Source organism: Bufo gargarizans, chromosome 7 (assembly GCF_014858855.1).
Source record: "Bufo gargarizans isolate SCDJY-AF-19 chromosome 7, ASM1485885v1, whole genome shotgun sequence".
Lineage (NCBI taxonomy): Eukaryota > Metazoa > Chordata > Amphibia > Anura > Bufonidae > Bufo > Bufo gargarizans.
Window position 1 is genome coordinate 75,858,217 of NC_058086.1, and position 16,671 is coordinate 75,874,887.

General features: G+C 45.4%; 1 protein-coding gene across 2 annotated transcripts in view; it reads right to left on the reverse strand.

The window, feature by feature from the left end:
* Positions 1-1,784: 1,784 nt before the first annotated feature.
* The window catches only part of MYH9 (myosin heavy chain 9), a 304,187-nt gene continuing 289,300 nt past the window's right edge, over positions 1,785-16,671 (reverse strand). For both annotated transcript variants that reach the window (XM_044302210.1, XM_044302209.1), the window contains 5 exons: positions 16,443-16,566; positions 15,725-15,933; positions 15,531-15,639; positions 15,271-15,443; positions 1,785-2,679 (listed from right to left, as the gene is read on the reverse strand). In XM_044302210.1, coding sequence (XP_044158145.1) covers positions 2,571-2,679; positions 15,271-15,443; positions 15,531-15,639; positions 15,725-15,933; positions 16,443-16,566 — 724 coding nt within the window. In that variant the 3' untranslated portion in view covers positions 1,785-2,570. The remainder of the gene's footprint in view (positions 2,680-15,270; positions 15,444-15,530; positions 15,640-15,724; positions 15,934-16,442; positions 16,567-16,671) is intronic.

A 16,671-nucleotide genomic window follows, 5' to 3' on the forward strand; every position in this document is an offset into this window, starting at 1 on the left:
TTTATAGATCAGGTCGTTACGGACGCGGCGATACCTAATATGTGTAGTTTATTTTATTTTTTTTAATTTTTATTCAGTGATAAATGTTTTTTTTTTATCTTAACTTTTTTCACTTTTTTTTTTTTTTTTGACCCAGACCCACTTGGTTCTTGAAGATCCAGTGGGTCTGATGTCTGTAAAATACAGTACAGAACCTATATAGGTATCTGTACTGTATTTTACTTACACTGAACAGATCTATGCTTTCAGCATAGATCTGTTCAGCACCATGGACAGCAGGACGCCTGAGCAGGCGTCCTGTTGTCATGGGAACCTTCCCCGTCTGCTCAGTTATGGTCAGAACTGCGCAGACGGGGAAGGGTAAGGACGGGGCTCTGGGGGCTCTCTCCCTCTCCATCGGGGGGCTGCAAAGGCACAGCAGCCCCCCGATCGGAGAGGGAGGGAGCTCCCTTTTACTGTTAACCTTTTCCATACAGCGGTCCGTACGGACCGCTGTATGGAAAGGGTTAAACGGCTGACATCGCATCAACGATGTCAGCCGTTTATACCAGGGTGCCAGCAATGTGCTGGCACCCTGGTATACCCACTGTACACCAACGATTATTCAATGGGAGGCGGGCGGGGGATCGCGATCCCGCCTGCCGCACCGCCCGCCTCCCGCAACGCCCCCACCGCCTGCGACACCCCCCCTGCACCACCCGCTGCCATCAAATCATGCAGGGGTGCAGGGGGGGGTGTACTATATTGATTTTAGACACTCTAAAGTTTCTGATCCCCGCGGTCAGGGACCGCGGGGATCAGAAACTGCAAATAGCGCAGCAAACCGCAGGTCTGAATTGACCTGCGGTTTGCTGCAATCGCCGACACGGGGGGGTCACATGACCCCCCCTGGCGTTTTAACAGGATGCCGGCTGAATGATTTCAGCCGGCATCCTGTTCAAATTAACCCCTGCGGCGCCGGAATGCCGATTTTAAAGTCAGGACGTACCGGTACGTTCTTGGTCCTTAAGGACTCGGGAAATAGGGCGTACCGGTACGTCCTATGTCCTTAAGGGGTTAAGTACCAGGACATCATGACGTACCGGTACGTCATGTGTCCTTAAGAGGTTAATATGGCAAATGGTGTAATGGAAAAAAAAAAAAAAAAAGGGGGCAAATTGGCCAATGTGATAAAATGTGATCAAAAAGTCACACACTCCGAAATGGTATCAATAAAATCTACAGATTGTCCCACAAGAATATGAGACCCCACATGGCTTATTAGATCTAACTAAAATGTTATGGGGGTCAGAATATGGCGATTTAAAAAAAAAAAAAAAAAAAAAAAAAAAAAAAAAAAAAAAAAAAAAGCTTCCCACTACATTGTATGCTATATGAATGGAAAGCTAAAAAAAAAGTTATGGCTCAAGGAAGATGGGGACGAAAAATTAAAACGCAAAAACCTCCGGTATCCTAAGGGTTAAACAAAGGAAAGGGGATTTGGGGGGGTTGTTGAGGAAACAATAACATCCAGTGTACAGTATGTTATATATACACAAAGGCATCTTTTAATCAGGTGTTTGTAGGTCCTAGTTAATAATCCTTGACATGCATTTCTATTTATTGCATCATAGATTTAACCTCACTTCATTTTCTTAAATCCTACGAACTCAATCTTCCATTGTGAGTATTATTTTCAAGACACGGTTAAAATAACATCACTACATTGTAAAGTATCAGATAATTTGAAAGAGGGTTGTCTGCTATAAACATCGTACACAAATGAAAAAAATTGATGACTGACATTTGCAGTACTGTTAATATTTATTATAAGCAATAGCAAAAACAAATTGCCTTGTGATTCATCAATTCTTGTGATTCATCAAGCAAACAGGCTGCAGAAAAAAAAAATGCACTTGCACGCTACAGAATAATCTGAAAAGTTATAATAGCAGGTCTGTAAAGATCTTGTAAATTCTTTTGAATATGTTATTTGGTTTAACAGAACAGTACTACGCATACATTTATATGATCTGTAATGACTGGCAGTGATGCAAAAATGCATTTGAAAACTGTTTGACCATTAAAATAAGGAATGCACAGTATATCAGTTCATGTAAGTGGTGCAGAACAGCCAACTCATCAGTTAAACGTTTATAACAATTTATCCTTGTATAAAGTTAGGTATACAAAACACATTTGCAATATAAAAAATGCGATCCAAACTTTAAATATTTGGTCCTTAATAGACTTGGACAATGAATTTTGGCAAAATAGCAAAAGATAGATATAACAGACAGAACCATTTATTGACAAAAAAGTTTCAAGAGGGAAGGTAAACCAAATGCGTTTGCAGCTGCACTATCAAAGACACTTGGAATTAAGGCAACAAACTACATCACAAATCCACTCATACCAGAAACTGCCTAAACATTTGGAGTTTGAGACTTAGCCACAAAACACATTCAATGGAAAATGATTACGTATGATCAAGCAATGGCTTTTTATAAAAACAAAATCTAAAGAGTGGGTCATGGCTTTCCATCAAGGTATATTATTTAGAGTTTGAACTCTACATGATGGCTAAATCCCTAATCAGATTTTAAATCACCAGGATCCGCTTTGCTATCCAAATCTTCATCAGAAGCTTCATCAACTCCCTTTCTTCCAACACGTCTTGTAACAAATGGTACATCACGTCTGTATAGAAAAATAATGTATTAGAGAAACATACCACAAGAATAAAAGGTTATAAAAAAATATATAAATATAGATCAAGTGCATGAGTGAGGTCTAATTTTATCACTTTCTTTTAAAAGCCAACCACACAGGTTGTGTTCACTTTAATTTGTTTATACAATAGGAAGTCCTACACTTTTCCAATTAAGTAACGGTTACGTGTAATTTTTCAGAATTAGCTGCCATGTGGGTGTACATGAAGAATACCACCATTTATGGCCAGGCCACTCATCATTACTTGCATCTGCCATTTCTAAGTAGTATTTCCCTCTGCAATTTGAAAGTAGTTATATACTTATTAGATCAGCTAGTCTTCATCCACTGGCTCAGAAAGAGTTGATACACAGAACATGGATAAACTGGGCACTTTACATTCTAAAACATACAAAAGAAGATAGGGCATCTCATGAGTGGTGCCACTGGTGTAAATACCGCAAACACACTTAACTGGTTTGTCTGTAGATCTAGTCCTTAATATGCTAAAAATAAAAAAGTAAAAGTAAACTAGGCCCCTTGTCCAGATTGATTACACCCTAGAGTTCTAAAAGGAGCTCACTTCAGTTACCGTTTTGCCTCTGTTCATAATATTTACAGATTCTTTAATGACCGGCATTGTGCCAAGAGACTGTCACAAGGAGATTGTGGTGCCCATTTTCAAAAAGGGTGCTAGGTCTTCACTAGGAAATTATAGACCAGTAAGCTTAACATCCATAGTAGGAAAAATGTTTGAGGGCCTTCTATGGGACTACATATAGGATTATATAACCGTCAATAAGTTACTAAGAAAAGAAGCTGTCACACTAACCAGATTTGTTTTTTGAGGCAGCAAGTAGAAGCTTGGACAGAGGGAAGGCTGTCAATATTGTGGTTTTGGATTTTGCAAAGGAGTTTAGTCGTCCATGTGGGACAGTATCAATGGGTAAATTGAGGTCTATTGGTTTAGCAAATCGAGATTTTGTGAAACTCACCTGTAAAGATCTTTCTCGCAGGGTTTATTGGGGAACACAGGACTGTGGACCGTGGGTATAGCTTGCTGCTGCCACTAGGAGGCAACACAAGACTGAAAAAAGACTTAGCTACTTACCTGCAGGCTATACCCCCTCCAGCCTGGAGAGAACATGTCGTTTTCTACTGCTTGTGCACAAACTATGTGCCAAGTAAAAGCGAAAGCAACAATAATAAATACTGGGTGGGTGCTGTGTCCCCCAATGAACCCCGCGAGAAAGATTTTACAGGTGAGTTTTACAAAATCTCGATTTCTCGCTGGTATCATTGGGGGCACACAGGACCGTGGGACGTCCTAAAGCAGTCCACGGGAGGGAAAAAAAAATCCACGCTCATAGAATAGCACTCTCGAGAATGCTTAATGCACTGCTGCCTGCAAGGCCTGGAGCAGTACTGGCGATGCCTAGGAAGCACCTGGCAAAAAAACTTGGTGAACTGGCGCCAGGAAGACCAAGGCGCTGCCCTATACAACCACGAAACTGATGCAGGGTGAAACATGTCTCTCACAAAAAGCTGACCGCTGGGCGGTGTCTTGCCCCGGGAGCAGAATGCCTAAGCAGCCGCCAACGGATCCACCTGGAACACCCCGGTAAAAACCTGCACAAATTCATTCTCATGGAGAGCTCACTCTCTCGAGTGTGAGGGAGAAGGAAAAACAATGTCCTGTCGACGTGGAAGGTGGCGACTACAGTCAGCAAAAAGAAGGTAAATGGGCGGAGTACTGCCTTATGCGAGTACCCGATAAGAAAAACGTACTTACAAGAAAGGCACTCCCCCCCCCCCCTTCCCTCAGAACCAACCCCTGCCGGAAGGGAGGGTTCTGAATATAACCCTATTGAGGAAGGGTGGAGGTGCGGAGGAGACAGGAGGAAACATGTCCTGCTCTGGCACACTTATGCGCAGTTCTACCCATCTAGCCATGGCAGTTGCAGGCTGTGTCGGTGGTGAAACAACAATCAAACCACCCAGGAGGTGGAATCGGCACCTCTACAGGACCACTCGCTGGAATGTGTGGATGGTACTTAATCAAGTCATGACCCAGGAGGGTGGATTGGGAACTTCCAGAGGTCCCCCATTGGATTGCGCAGGTGGAGAATTATCAACCAATGATCCCATAGGGCGGATTGGGAATCCTTCAGATGTGCTCCCCTGGATTTGTGCAGGTGGAGTATTATCAACCAAACAGCCTCAGAGGGCAGATCTTTGTAGGTGGAGTATTATCAACCAAACGGCCCCATGGGGCGGATTGGGAATCCTTTAGATGTGCTCCCCTGAATTTGTGCAGGTGGAGTATCATGAACCAAACGGCATCAGAGGGCGGATTGGAAATTACAGAGGTCCTCCACTGGATTGCACAGGTGGTGGCATATCAACCAGACGACCCAGAATAGTGGTTTGGGAATTCTTCAGATGTCCTTATCAACCAAACGACCCCGGAGGGCGGATTGGGAAACTGAGCAATCCTCCACTGTCCGGATAGGACATGGGCCCAGTCTGGTATCACACCATCAGGGTGGTCCTGCGGTGATGTGGGCTGAGGGGGGCAGGACTACCTGCAATGCCCCCGCAAAATGAATAAGAGGCCGGAAGGGGTTACATTTCTTAAACTAAGGTATTTGGTCTGCAGACAGGGGACACTGGATAATCCAGCGGCGGCTGCAAAAATGCAGCTTACCATGAAGGGTTAACCTGGCTTAGAGGACCGGAGGCGGCGCTCAGCTGGCACCTGAGGGAGGGAGGGAGACAGCTAGTCGGGGAGAATTTGCGCCGTCCAAATTTCGGAATGAAAGTTGCGGCCCAGCAGGCCGCAAAGCCGGGACAAAGTTGGCGCATGCCCAACCGGAACGTACTGCCGGCCGGCTACAACAGAGGGACTTGGATCGGTGGGCGGATGTGTCCGCTTGCGTCCACCTGCCGCGGCCTGCAAAAACAGGGCAGGCCGAGTACCGGTAGGCCAGAAGAGAAGCCGGGTCATACATTTTCGGTGCATAGTCGGCCAAGAAGCAGAGTCTCCTGAGCGGCGCTCTCAAGCGCCCTGGATGCATACCGGCCGCGGGTGCTTACCCAGCAGGCCGGATAACGTGAGACCATGGAATGTTAGAAATGTGCCCTTTAAATGATCCCCCCTGAATATGATAGGGGAACCCAGGCCCCCAGATATGGATAGAAGCCCAAACCTACAGCAGAGCCACCTCTTCAGTCCCTGGCACAAGTGACAGGGACCGGGTTGAAGGGCAGGAACAGGTGGCCCTATGGCTGGGGGGAGCAGGAAGGTCAAGCCCTCCTGGTCCACTCTGTCTTATTGTGGGAGGCAGAGCAGTAGAATAAGAGTCACAGATCAGCCGCCCCCCCGGGGATGCAGAGGTCTTAGTAGCCCTGGACCCCCAACCTAAAATGAAAATAAATATTAAAAAATTTAAGTTAAACAGCCACCGGGCGTGGCCTGACCGCCGATGTAGAGAGTCGCATGGTGCAGCGCTCCTGGAAAGAATCTTGCTCTTAAATCGCTTACCCGTCTCCTACCTGGCCTCGGTGACGACCGGCATTATCCAGAAGCCTCCCTGGATGCTGAGGAACACTCCGGTTACATTATGACCCGCCAGAAGCAGAGGGAGAAGGAGTACAGAGACGGAGGCGCGGACACTCCGACCAAACAAGATGGGGCCGCGCACACGAAACAAGATGGGGCCGCGCACACGCTACCAAGCTGTCTGATGTGGCGATGAAGCTGGGGAAGTTTGCCCGCACCTCAGCTGCTACAGCGAATGATCCGGAGCCTGATGCTGTGGTGTCCGGTGATGAGGGGAGCGGCCTCATATGCCTCAGTTGCACAGCAAAATGTGGGTCCGGAGTTGCCGCTAGAAGTGGAGCCCATTTCTGAGCCTACTATTGCGGACGTATATAAGATGTTGGCGCAATGCAGCACAGCCCTCACGTTAGCGGCATGGAGGATCAGCTACCACCTGTTAATAGGGATCTACAGCGTGTTATACATAATGTGTCCCTGCTAATATCGAAATCAGATGATCTGGAAAACCGTCCGCGATGGAACAATGTGCGATTTATTGGGATTCCGGAGCGTACTGAGGGCTCGGACCCAGTCGCGTTTATGGAGAAATGGCTGGTGGACATTATTGGGAATGAAAAGCTGTCCCCACTCTCTGCAATAGAGAGGGCACACAGGGTGCCATTTCGCCCTCCGCCTCCAGGGGCGCCTCTGAGACCTCTCCTGATCAAAGTCTTGCACTACAGAGACCAGGACGCCAGTCTTAAAGCAGCCAGGGACAACCCCGATATCCGAATTGGCGACAAATTCTCATGTTCCCGGACTTTTCTGCGGAAATACAGAAACAGAGCGAAATTTTTGGACGTAAAGAAGAGTTTGAGATCTGGCCCTATTCCATGTTGTACTCGGCGAAACTCCTGGTGGTGGCGAATGGATCCACGCATATGTTTGAAGATCTGGCTGAGGCATGTCAATGGTTGGACACACATGAAAATTATCGGCGTGGCAACAATACCTGAAGAGACGGTGATATCTTTGATGGAACTGTTCTTGTTTTCATTGTGTCTGCTGATTGATACCCCGCAGTGCTAGGCACAGTTTTGTGGGACTGTTCCATGTTCTTCTAAGGAGTGAGGTTTAATATCCTGTCTTCTTGTCTGTTATTTTTCACAATGTTTGGGTTCTTATGAGGTCGGGGAGGAGGATGGGTGGACTGCCCTTCTGCATATCCAGGTTGATGTGCCCGTGCTCAATAGGAAACTGCTCTTACCCGTGTCTCTATTGTTAACCCATGACGGTTAGGTTCACTTTATATGTGTATGGTGTACCGCTGTTTATCAGGTTCATAACTTGCAGAATGTTCAGGAAAGTTGGGGGGCGGTTGGGAGGGGAGGGGAAGGGGCAGAGTCTATCTTCAATACTACTATTAGTGGGTGGTCCTCATGGAGCTGTCGGCACCGGCTTCTATATTTGCTTATGAATGATGTCTTCTGTTAATATTTTAGCCTGGAATGTGAGAGGAATGTCACAGGCGTCTAAACGTGCAGCTATCTGCCATGCCCTGAAGGATGTACAGCCAGCTATTGTGTGTTTATCTGAGACCCACTTGTCCGCTGATAGGACGCATTTAGTACATAAAACATGGGTGGGGTGTGAATTTCACTCCACACATGCCAGTGTTGTTAGTATTTTAGTGCATAGATCTGTGCCGTTTGTAGTCCAGGAATCATATTGATGATGATGGGAGATTTATATGCTTAGACTGTCATATCTTTCAGTTCAGAATTATTTTAGTGGTGGTGTATGTTCCCCCCCCATATTCAGCTGAAGTTATGGAGGTTGATTACTTTTATATCTAAATTCCCGCTAGTCCCTGCATTGATTGTAGGAGACTTTAATACGTATCTTGATGGCTCCTTGGATAAATTCCATAATGGGTTGGGAACATACGCTGCCGCTCCCACTTCTCTAGTGTGACTGATATCGGAGGTGGAACTATGTGACATTTGGAGAACAATAAACCCTGAGTCAGGGGGCGGCGGGGGAAGAGTGGTCGGCTGATGGGATGGGCGTCAAATAGATCTCCCCCGCTAGCAGCTATTGAAGGAGAGGCGAAAGTGGAACGCATTCCAATACTGCTACTCATGAGGAAAGTATGGGATAGGGCGAGGAATATCCTAGGGATAGCGGGATTAATGGACATATCGCCTTTATGGAATAATTCGGCACTCCATGAATTGGAAGGCCTGAATGGATTCTCTCAGTGGAATAATAAAGGGACATGGAACTTAGGTCATATTTACTCTGGGGGGAATCTAAAACCGTAACAGCAACTGTGTTCTGAATTTGGGCTGCCCTCTTCGCAATTCTATAGGTACCTGCAACTCAGGCATGCATTAGAAGCTCAATCTAAAATGGGTCCGGTGACATTTGCATCCAATCGAACACTGAGTACAGTGGTAGCTGCTGGGCCAGTAAAGGGAGCGATCTCTATGGTTTATCGAGCTCTGTTGGAGGACTTTATTAAAGGGTATCCACTGAGAAGCAGGCATCACTGAGAAAGGGATCTGGGCGAGCTCACAGATGAGCAATGGTTGGAGGCAGTAGAACTTACCCCTACTTTATCTCTTAGTGAGGCTGCGCGCCTTTCTCATTTATACTTAATACACAGTGTATAAGACCCCGGTGTTCTTACATAAAATAGGCTACAGGGATAGCCCAGCTTGTCCGAAGTGTGGAAGTGCTGAAGCTGATCTGCTGCATATGATGTGGGCGTGTCCCACACTGACATCTTACTGGAAGGCAGCATTACATCTTATAAATAAGGTGTATAGCACCAGGCTTAAGCTAGATCCCAAAACTTGCATATTAGGCTTACTGTCAGAGGATAATATGCAATCGGTTATAGCTACTGGAATAAGGAGAATGTTATATCAGGCGAGGAAAACGGTAGCAGCAAAAGGGATCCAATCGGTGCCCCCAGATATCTCGGAATACGTTGCTAGATTAAATGTGGTAATTCGACCGGAAAGGGGAGTTGACCAGAAAAGGAAGTGTGTCTAAATTTGAGGCGAGATGGGGCATCTGGATTGACAACTCTGAGTGCAGTAGCCCTTGCTTAGTGCTTACAAGAAGTCTACTGTGTGCTCGCTGAGTGCGTTGAGGGGGGAGACTGCATGCAAGTCTGAGGTATGTTTCAGAATGAGGAGAGGGAAGGGAGAATCCACAGTTAGTGGTGTGTGTGTGGGGGGGGGGGGGGGGGGGTGTATATGCTGGTACTGGCTGATGACTGTTCTACATGGAAATAAGGTGTGGATGCATGGGAGGTTGGTTATTAGATGATAATTCTATATGGAAGTATAGGCGATTTGAAACTAGTGCTAGATGTTAGTATACAAATTATCTATCCGGTGCCGACACGCCAAGAGTAGAGTTGAGGAGAAGCTGCTATAATTATTTCCTGCTCTTATAGGGTCTGGGATTGAAGGGTCACTTGTTGATGGGTGGTTTTAGGGTTTATGTTAAGGATGCATATTCTACATGATTCGATGTGTGGATATTTGACATTTCTTTTATAGTCATGTGTTGTGTATTGTATATACTATACATGACTGTTGCTGTACATGCCTATTGTCTGTAAACAATCTCATATTGATGTTAAAAAAGACAAAAAACTGATAATTATCTGATAAAAAAATAAAATAAAAAATTAACAGCCACCCTGCAGAGCAGGGGGTCTGCCGTCTACGGCACCAAGCTAAAAACTGACATGCTCTCTCCAGGCTGGAGGGGGTATAGCCTGCAGGGGAGGAGCCAAGTCTTTTTTCAGCCTAGTGTCGCCTCCTAGTGGTAGCAGCAAGCTATACCCACAGAGTTGTGGTCAATGATTCCTACTCTGAATTGTTCCCAGTTATAAGTGGTGTATCCCAAGGTGCAGTGCTGGATCCACTATTTAACTGATTCATTAATGACAGATGATGGGATTTAATAGTGTGTTTTCTACTTTTGCAGAGGACACCAAACTTTGTAATACAGTCCAGTCTATGAATTATGTTAATTAGTTACAAGCTGACAAACGTACTGATTGGGCCTCCACTTGGCAAATTAGGTTCAAGATAAAGGTAAAGTTATGTACTTGGGGGCTAATGATCTGCATGCAGCATATGTCCTAGGGGGAGTAAAACTGGGAGGGTCACTTGTTGAGAAGAATCTGGGTGTATTAGTAGATCATAGACTAAATAACAGCATGCTATGGCAGTCAGCTGCCTAAGGCCAACCGAATATTGTCTTGTATTAAAAGAGGTATTGGATCACGGGACAGCGATATAATATTGCCACTATACAAAGCGTTGGTGCGGCCTCAACTGGAATACACAGTTCCGTTCTGGCCACCAGTCCATAAAAAGGGTGTTCTGGAGTTAGAAAAAGTACAAAGGAGAGAGACTAAACTCATAAAGGGCCTGGAAGATCTTAGTTATGAGCAAAGATTAAATGAACGGAATTTGTTTAGCCTTGGGGAATTTGATTAACCTGTTCAAATATAAAAACGGACGATACAAAAAATATCAAGGGAAGCTATTCTGTGTTAAACTCCCTAAAAAAACAAGGGGCCACTCCCTACCTGGAGAAAAATAAATAAGTCAGTCATAAGAAGCAACAAGCATTCTTTACAGTAAGGTCTGTGAATCTCTCGAATAGCCTGCCACAGCTGGATGGCTAAAAAAACAAACAAAAAAAAAAAACACATTTACTCAAAATAACTGAGGCTTAGGACCAGGCATGGGATTCAGCCGGTTACCTCCGGTTCTCCAGATCCGGTTGTTAAAATTAGTCGGATCGGAGAACAGTGTTGCTGGCTGAATCCCGGCAGCAGAGCAATGGAGAGGAGTCTCCCTTTACTGCTCCTCTGATAGGCTGCAGGCACTAGGCTTGCAGCCTATCAGAGGCTGGCACAGGCGGAGTGATGACATCGTGTCTGCCTGAGCCAAGATTTGTACTGCCCGGGACATGCCTGTATCGCTGCCAGCATGGAAGTAAGGTTTTTTTTCTTTCTTTTATGTGGCGCACGCTATGGGGGCATCAACTGGAGGAATTACTGTCACATGATGGGGGTATACTATAGGAGCATTACTGGCACATGTTGGGGATACTATGGGGGGTATCTATTGGCACATCATGGGGGACACTATGGGAGCATTACTGGCACATCATAGGAGACACTAGAGTTGTTGCGATACCAACATTTTTGATTCGGTTTCGATATTATTAAAAAGTATTGCGATACTAGATACCACGCGAAAAAAATAAACCAAAAAAGCCACGTGCATTCCGCATTTAAAAAATGGCGAATCGCACAGTTTTTATTTATCCGGCATTCACCGCATAGATTTTTTTAAATATTTTAATAGTTTGGACTTTTCTGACCTGACGATATGTAATATGTTTATTATTTATACATTTTATAAGTGAAATTGGGAAGAGGGGGTGATTCTTACAATATATATATATATATATATTTTTTTTTTTACACTTTATTTAATAACCATTTCCCCCCTTAGGGGCTAGAACCTGGGATGAATAGGACTTCACTGTCCCTGCTGCTCTGTGCACACAGCATCAGGGATGTTACCATGGCAGCCAGGGCTTCAGTAGCGTCCTGGCTGCCATGGTAACCGATCGGCGCCCCAGGATCACACAACTGGGGCTCTGTTCAGAAGCTGCCACTGCACCACCAATGAGGGGGGAGGGGACCCTGTGGCCACTGCCACCAATGATTAATACTGGGGGGGTTGAGAGGGGCCGGCGCACTGTGCCACCAATGATTTTAATGGGGTGGGGGGTGCGCACTGCGACACCAATGATAATTACCCCTTAATACAGGAGGCGGATACTGGCAGATCAGCGGCAGTTAACCCCCCAGGTGCCGCACCTGAGGGGTTAACTGCCGTTGATCGCAGCTCCCCGTCAGGGGCAGGGTGCCGGCAATGCGATTCTACTGCTGGCATCCGCCTCCTGTATTAGGTGTTAAAGTCTACTTTTCCTGGGTTCAGACTTAGTTAAGTATTAGGCTACCCAGAGTGGCGCCCAGTGATGTCCCAGCACTTATTAGTCCTGGGCGCCGCTCCATTTGCCTGCTGTGCCCCATTACTGTCTCCTCTCCTGCTCCACATGCTAATTATTATTGGAGCGATGGGGAGGAGACATCAGCTTCTCTAGTGGGCGTTCCTTCTCCCTGGCTGTAGCGCTGTCCAATCGCTAGTAATAAGCATGTGGAGCAGGAGAGAAGACCGTAATGGGGCACAGCGGGTGAACGAAGCGGCACCCAGGACTAATAGTAAGTGCTGAGACATCACTGGGCGCCGCTCTGTGTAGGAAAATTCCTATCATTGGTGGCGCAGTGCGCCCACCCCTCCTCCGCACCTCTTTCCCCATTGGCGGCAGCAGCAGCAGAGGGGGAGGGAGGACAGCTTCCTTCTCCCCTGTGCTGTTGAGGGAACATGAGTGCGCTGATAGCAGCGCGTTCATGTTCAGAGATACTAGACTGCGCAGATACGTAGGCCAGTATTGAAAAAAATGGAAATCACTGTATCTTATCGATACCGGGACAAAAGTATCGATTGGGTATCGAAATTTCGATACCTGCAAAACCACCCTAGAAGACACTATAGGAGCATTACTGGCACATGATGGGGGAACCTATGGGGGGGTATCTATACTGGCACATGATGGGGGAACCTATGGGGGGGGGGGTTATCTATACTGGCACATGATGGGGGAACCTATGGGGGGGGGTATCTATACTGGCACATGATGGGGGAACCTATGGGGGGGGGTATCTATACTGGCACATGATGGGGGAACCTATGGGGGGGTATCTATACTGGCACATGATGGGGGAACCTATGGGGGGGTATCTATACTGGCACATGATGGGGGAACCTATGGGGGGGTATCTATACTGGCACATTATGGGGGAACCTATGGGGGGTATCTATACTGGCACATGATGGAGGAACCTATGGAGGGTATCTATACTGGCACATGGAGGAACCTATGGGAGGGTATCTATACTGGCACATGATGGAGGAACCTATGGGAGGGTATCTATACTGGCACATGATGGGGGAACCTATGGGGGTATCTATACTGGCACTGTATGGGGACACTATAGGGGCATTACTGGGGGGAATTTATACTGGAACATTATGGAAGCACTATAGGGTTGGAAGGGGGAGAACACTATTATATATGCACATTATGGGGGCACTGAGGAAAGGGAAGGAGTGCTATGGTGGCATCTACTTGAGGCACTATATAGGGTCATTTTATACTGGCACATTATAGGGGACACTATGGGTAAGGGGAGAGGAGCACTATGTGAGCATTATATAGTGGTATTTTATACTTGCACACATTATTGGGGCACTAGAGGAATATCAACTCAACAGGGGGCACCAAGAGGGGGATTTTTATTTACTGGCACACAGAACGGGAGCATTTTTGAACTAGTGCACATTATTAGGGGGCATTTTTTGTACTGGTGCTCATTTTAAGTGACCAGTTTTCCCCCCACAGTAAGGCTACAGTCACACGTTTTTCTATAATCCGAATTTCGGTCCGTTTTTTGCGGATCCGTTGTTCCTGAAAATGTTTCCGTATGTCATCCGTTTTTTGCGGATCCGCAAAAAACGGAAACATGTATACATTTCAATAATCAAATAAAGTTGATTGGATTTCTTTGAAAAAAAAATAAAAAATTTTGCTATGTGTTTCCAGGAACGGATTCCGGAAAAAACGTAAGACATACGGAATGACATCCGAATGTCTTCCGTTTTTTGCGGATCCATTGACTTTGTATTGTACCAGGATCCGAATTTTGCGGACAAGAATAGGACATGTTTTATATTTAAACGGACATGCGGAATGGAACAACGGAAACGGACAGCACACATTGTGCTGTCCGATTTTTTCCAGGACCCATTGAAAATGAATGGGTCCAGATCTGGTCCTGATCTGTTCCGCAAAAAACGGAACAGATCAGGAAAGAAAAAACGGACGTGTGAATGGACCCTAATACTGCTCCAAAGTTTCACCAATAGTAATTATCTGCCAGAGTGCACTTACTAGTAATAATGTGCCCACTGTGCCCCAGAAGTAATAATGCTCCCTTAGTACCCATAATAGTAACCATGTTCCCCATAGTCCCCCAGTAGTAACAGGGGGACATAAGGTTTTACACTTTGTGTCAGGGGCACTATTTGCTGTACGCAGTTATTTGCAGGGCAGTGTCTGCCAATTATTGAAGGTCACCATCTGTGTGGTACTAGTGTTATCAAGGGGTTTATCCATTTCTGCTGGTTAGTATTGGGGAGCACAGCGGCATTATCTGTGTGGTACTGGCATTTTCAGGTGTACAGTTTCTGTAGTATAGCAGGCACAGTATTAAATGTGGCAGGATGAGTTGTTCAGAAGGTAGGAGGATAGAAAAATAGTAACCTAAGATGTCTTTTTGTCAAACTGCAGAGATGAGAGATGGGTGAAAAATTATCATGGCGGTCTGGTCTGAAAGGAGAAGATAAGGAAAGAACATCTACATCAGAGGAGAAGTCACTGGATGTTAGAGTATGTGGCGCTGTATTCTGGATAGCACTGAATATAAAGTGCATGGAACAGTTTTGAAAGGCATCTGAGCCTTCATCATAGCCACCAGCTGAGTACCTAAAACTCTGATACTCACCATTAATTAATGCTAGGAGCCTGAGATACACAGGTGCTCTCCTGAATTCAACTGTATTGCCATCCTCAGGAGAGTGATACAGTTGAACCCTGCAGTGAAGGATAGAGTATTTTGTTCTGCTGGGGAAGTATATTGTGCTACACTAAGGTATTGCTGGTCCTGTCTATTTCTGTTGGACCTCTCTACTTGTGTTGCCTCACCCTGTGTCAATTTGGACTCGCCTACCACATGGGGCCACTTTCCCAGTCTGCTCCTGTAAATTACCACTGTAGAGTTAATGTTCGTCCGTAAACAGATGACTTACCGAAGTTTGCTTTTAAGGGTATTAACTTCACGGTTCATTACTTCTGCGGTTTCTGTGGCATCCTCAAGTTCACGCTGCAATTTTCGTCTCAAAGCATTGGCACGCTGTGCTTCTTCTTCTGCCTCTTCTACCTGGCGCTTCAACTGCTTCATACGAACATTATTTTTCTCTGCCTAATTACAAAATAAATAGGTAAAGCTTACTTAAAACATTAACATTTTATTTAAATTTTCTCAACAATAAAGATCCTTTGCAACCACCTGGTCTTTAAACTGTTCAGCATTGCGCCTTTCGTCTTCCATTTGCATTAGCACATCCTTCAGCTTTTTCTCTGAGCGACGGACTTGTTTACTTGCAGCCTGTCTTTCTCTATTTCAGAATGAAAACGTGATCAAATATTCAAAATCAGAAAATACACATTAAATTTGTTCTAAATGTAACTTGGGTTACATACTTTGTTTCAGTATCAAGCTGTTCCTCCAATTGTGCGATCTTTGCTTCCAAGGCAGTGATAGATGCCTTGAATTTGGATTTAATAGATCCTTCCAATTCTTGCAATTTTGTTTTTAACTCCTTGTTTTGTCGATCCAATTGCTGACGGGCATTCTCATTCTTCTGAGCATTACTACGTTCTGCATTCAGATCAGCATTCATCTGGTCAATCTTTGTAAAGGTGGTACAAAAAAATATTGTGAAAAGGGCGTTTTCCCAAAACAGAATTATAACATACATAGAAGATGTGATATAATGTCTAATCACTGGGCGCACCAGCACAGGAAGCCCAAGAGGTCATAAGAATCAGTGCTTGAATGGATCATTGGTCAAGCATGTGCGCTGCCACTCCAACCTAAGTTTATGGGACCGATCAAGACTGGCTGTTTTTCAGCCCTTCAAGTGGCAAAACATGTGCGTCACTTTATTCCTCCGTCACCCACACATTATTGGGGATGGCAGTTTCAGTGCCCAAAATGCAAAGGTGGTCATGTATTGCCAAGAGGAGGTCCCTGATCAGATGCTATACAATCAGCCTGGGCCCCATCAGAAGTGATTATTCCACCCTTAATATAAATGGGCGCCAGAACTACCATTACACAAAACACAGCCAAATCAGTTAATTCCGTTTTCTAAATTAGAGCTTCAGAAATCCAAAGGATTGAAGATCTAACCAGCACCTGGAGAGTAGCCTTTCTCAGTCTGTCGTTGGCCAGTTCAGTATTGCCCTGTTCCTCCTCCAGTTCTTCCTCCAGTTGTGCAATGCGAGATTCTAAACGTCTTTTCTCTTCTAAAGCCAGAGCACTGCAAATTTAAAACCGATATTACATATAGGTGAGTACAACCATCCTAGTGCCAAGACGCTGCACAAGACACGTTTAACTATTAGCTATAATTCTAGATTCCCAC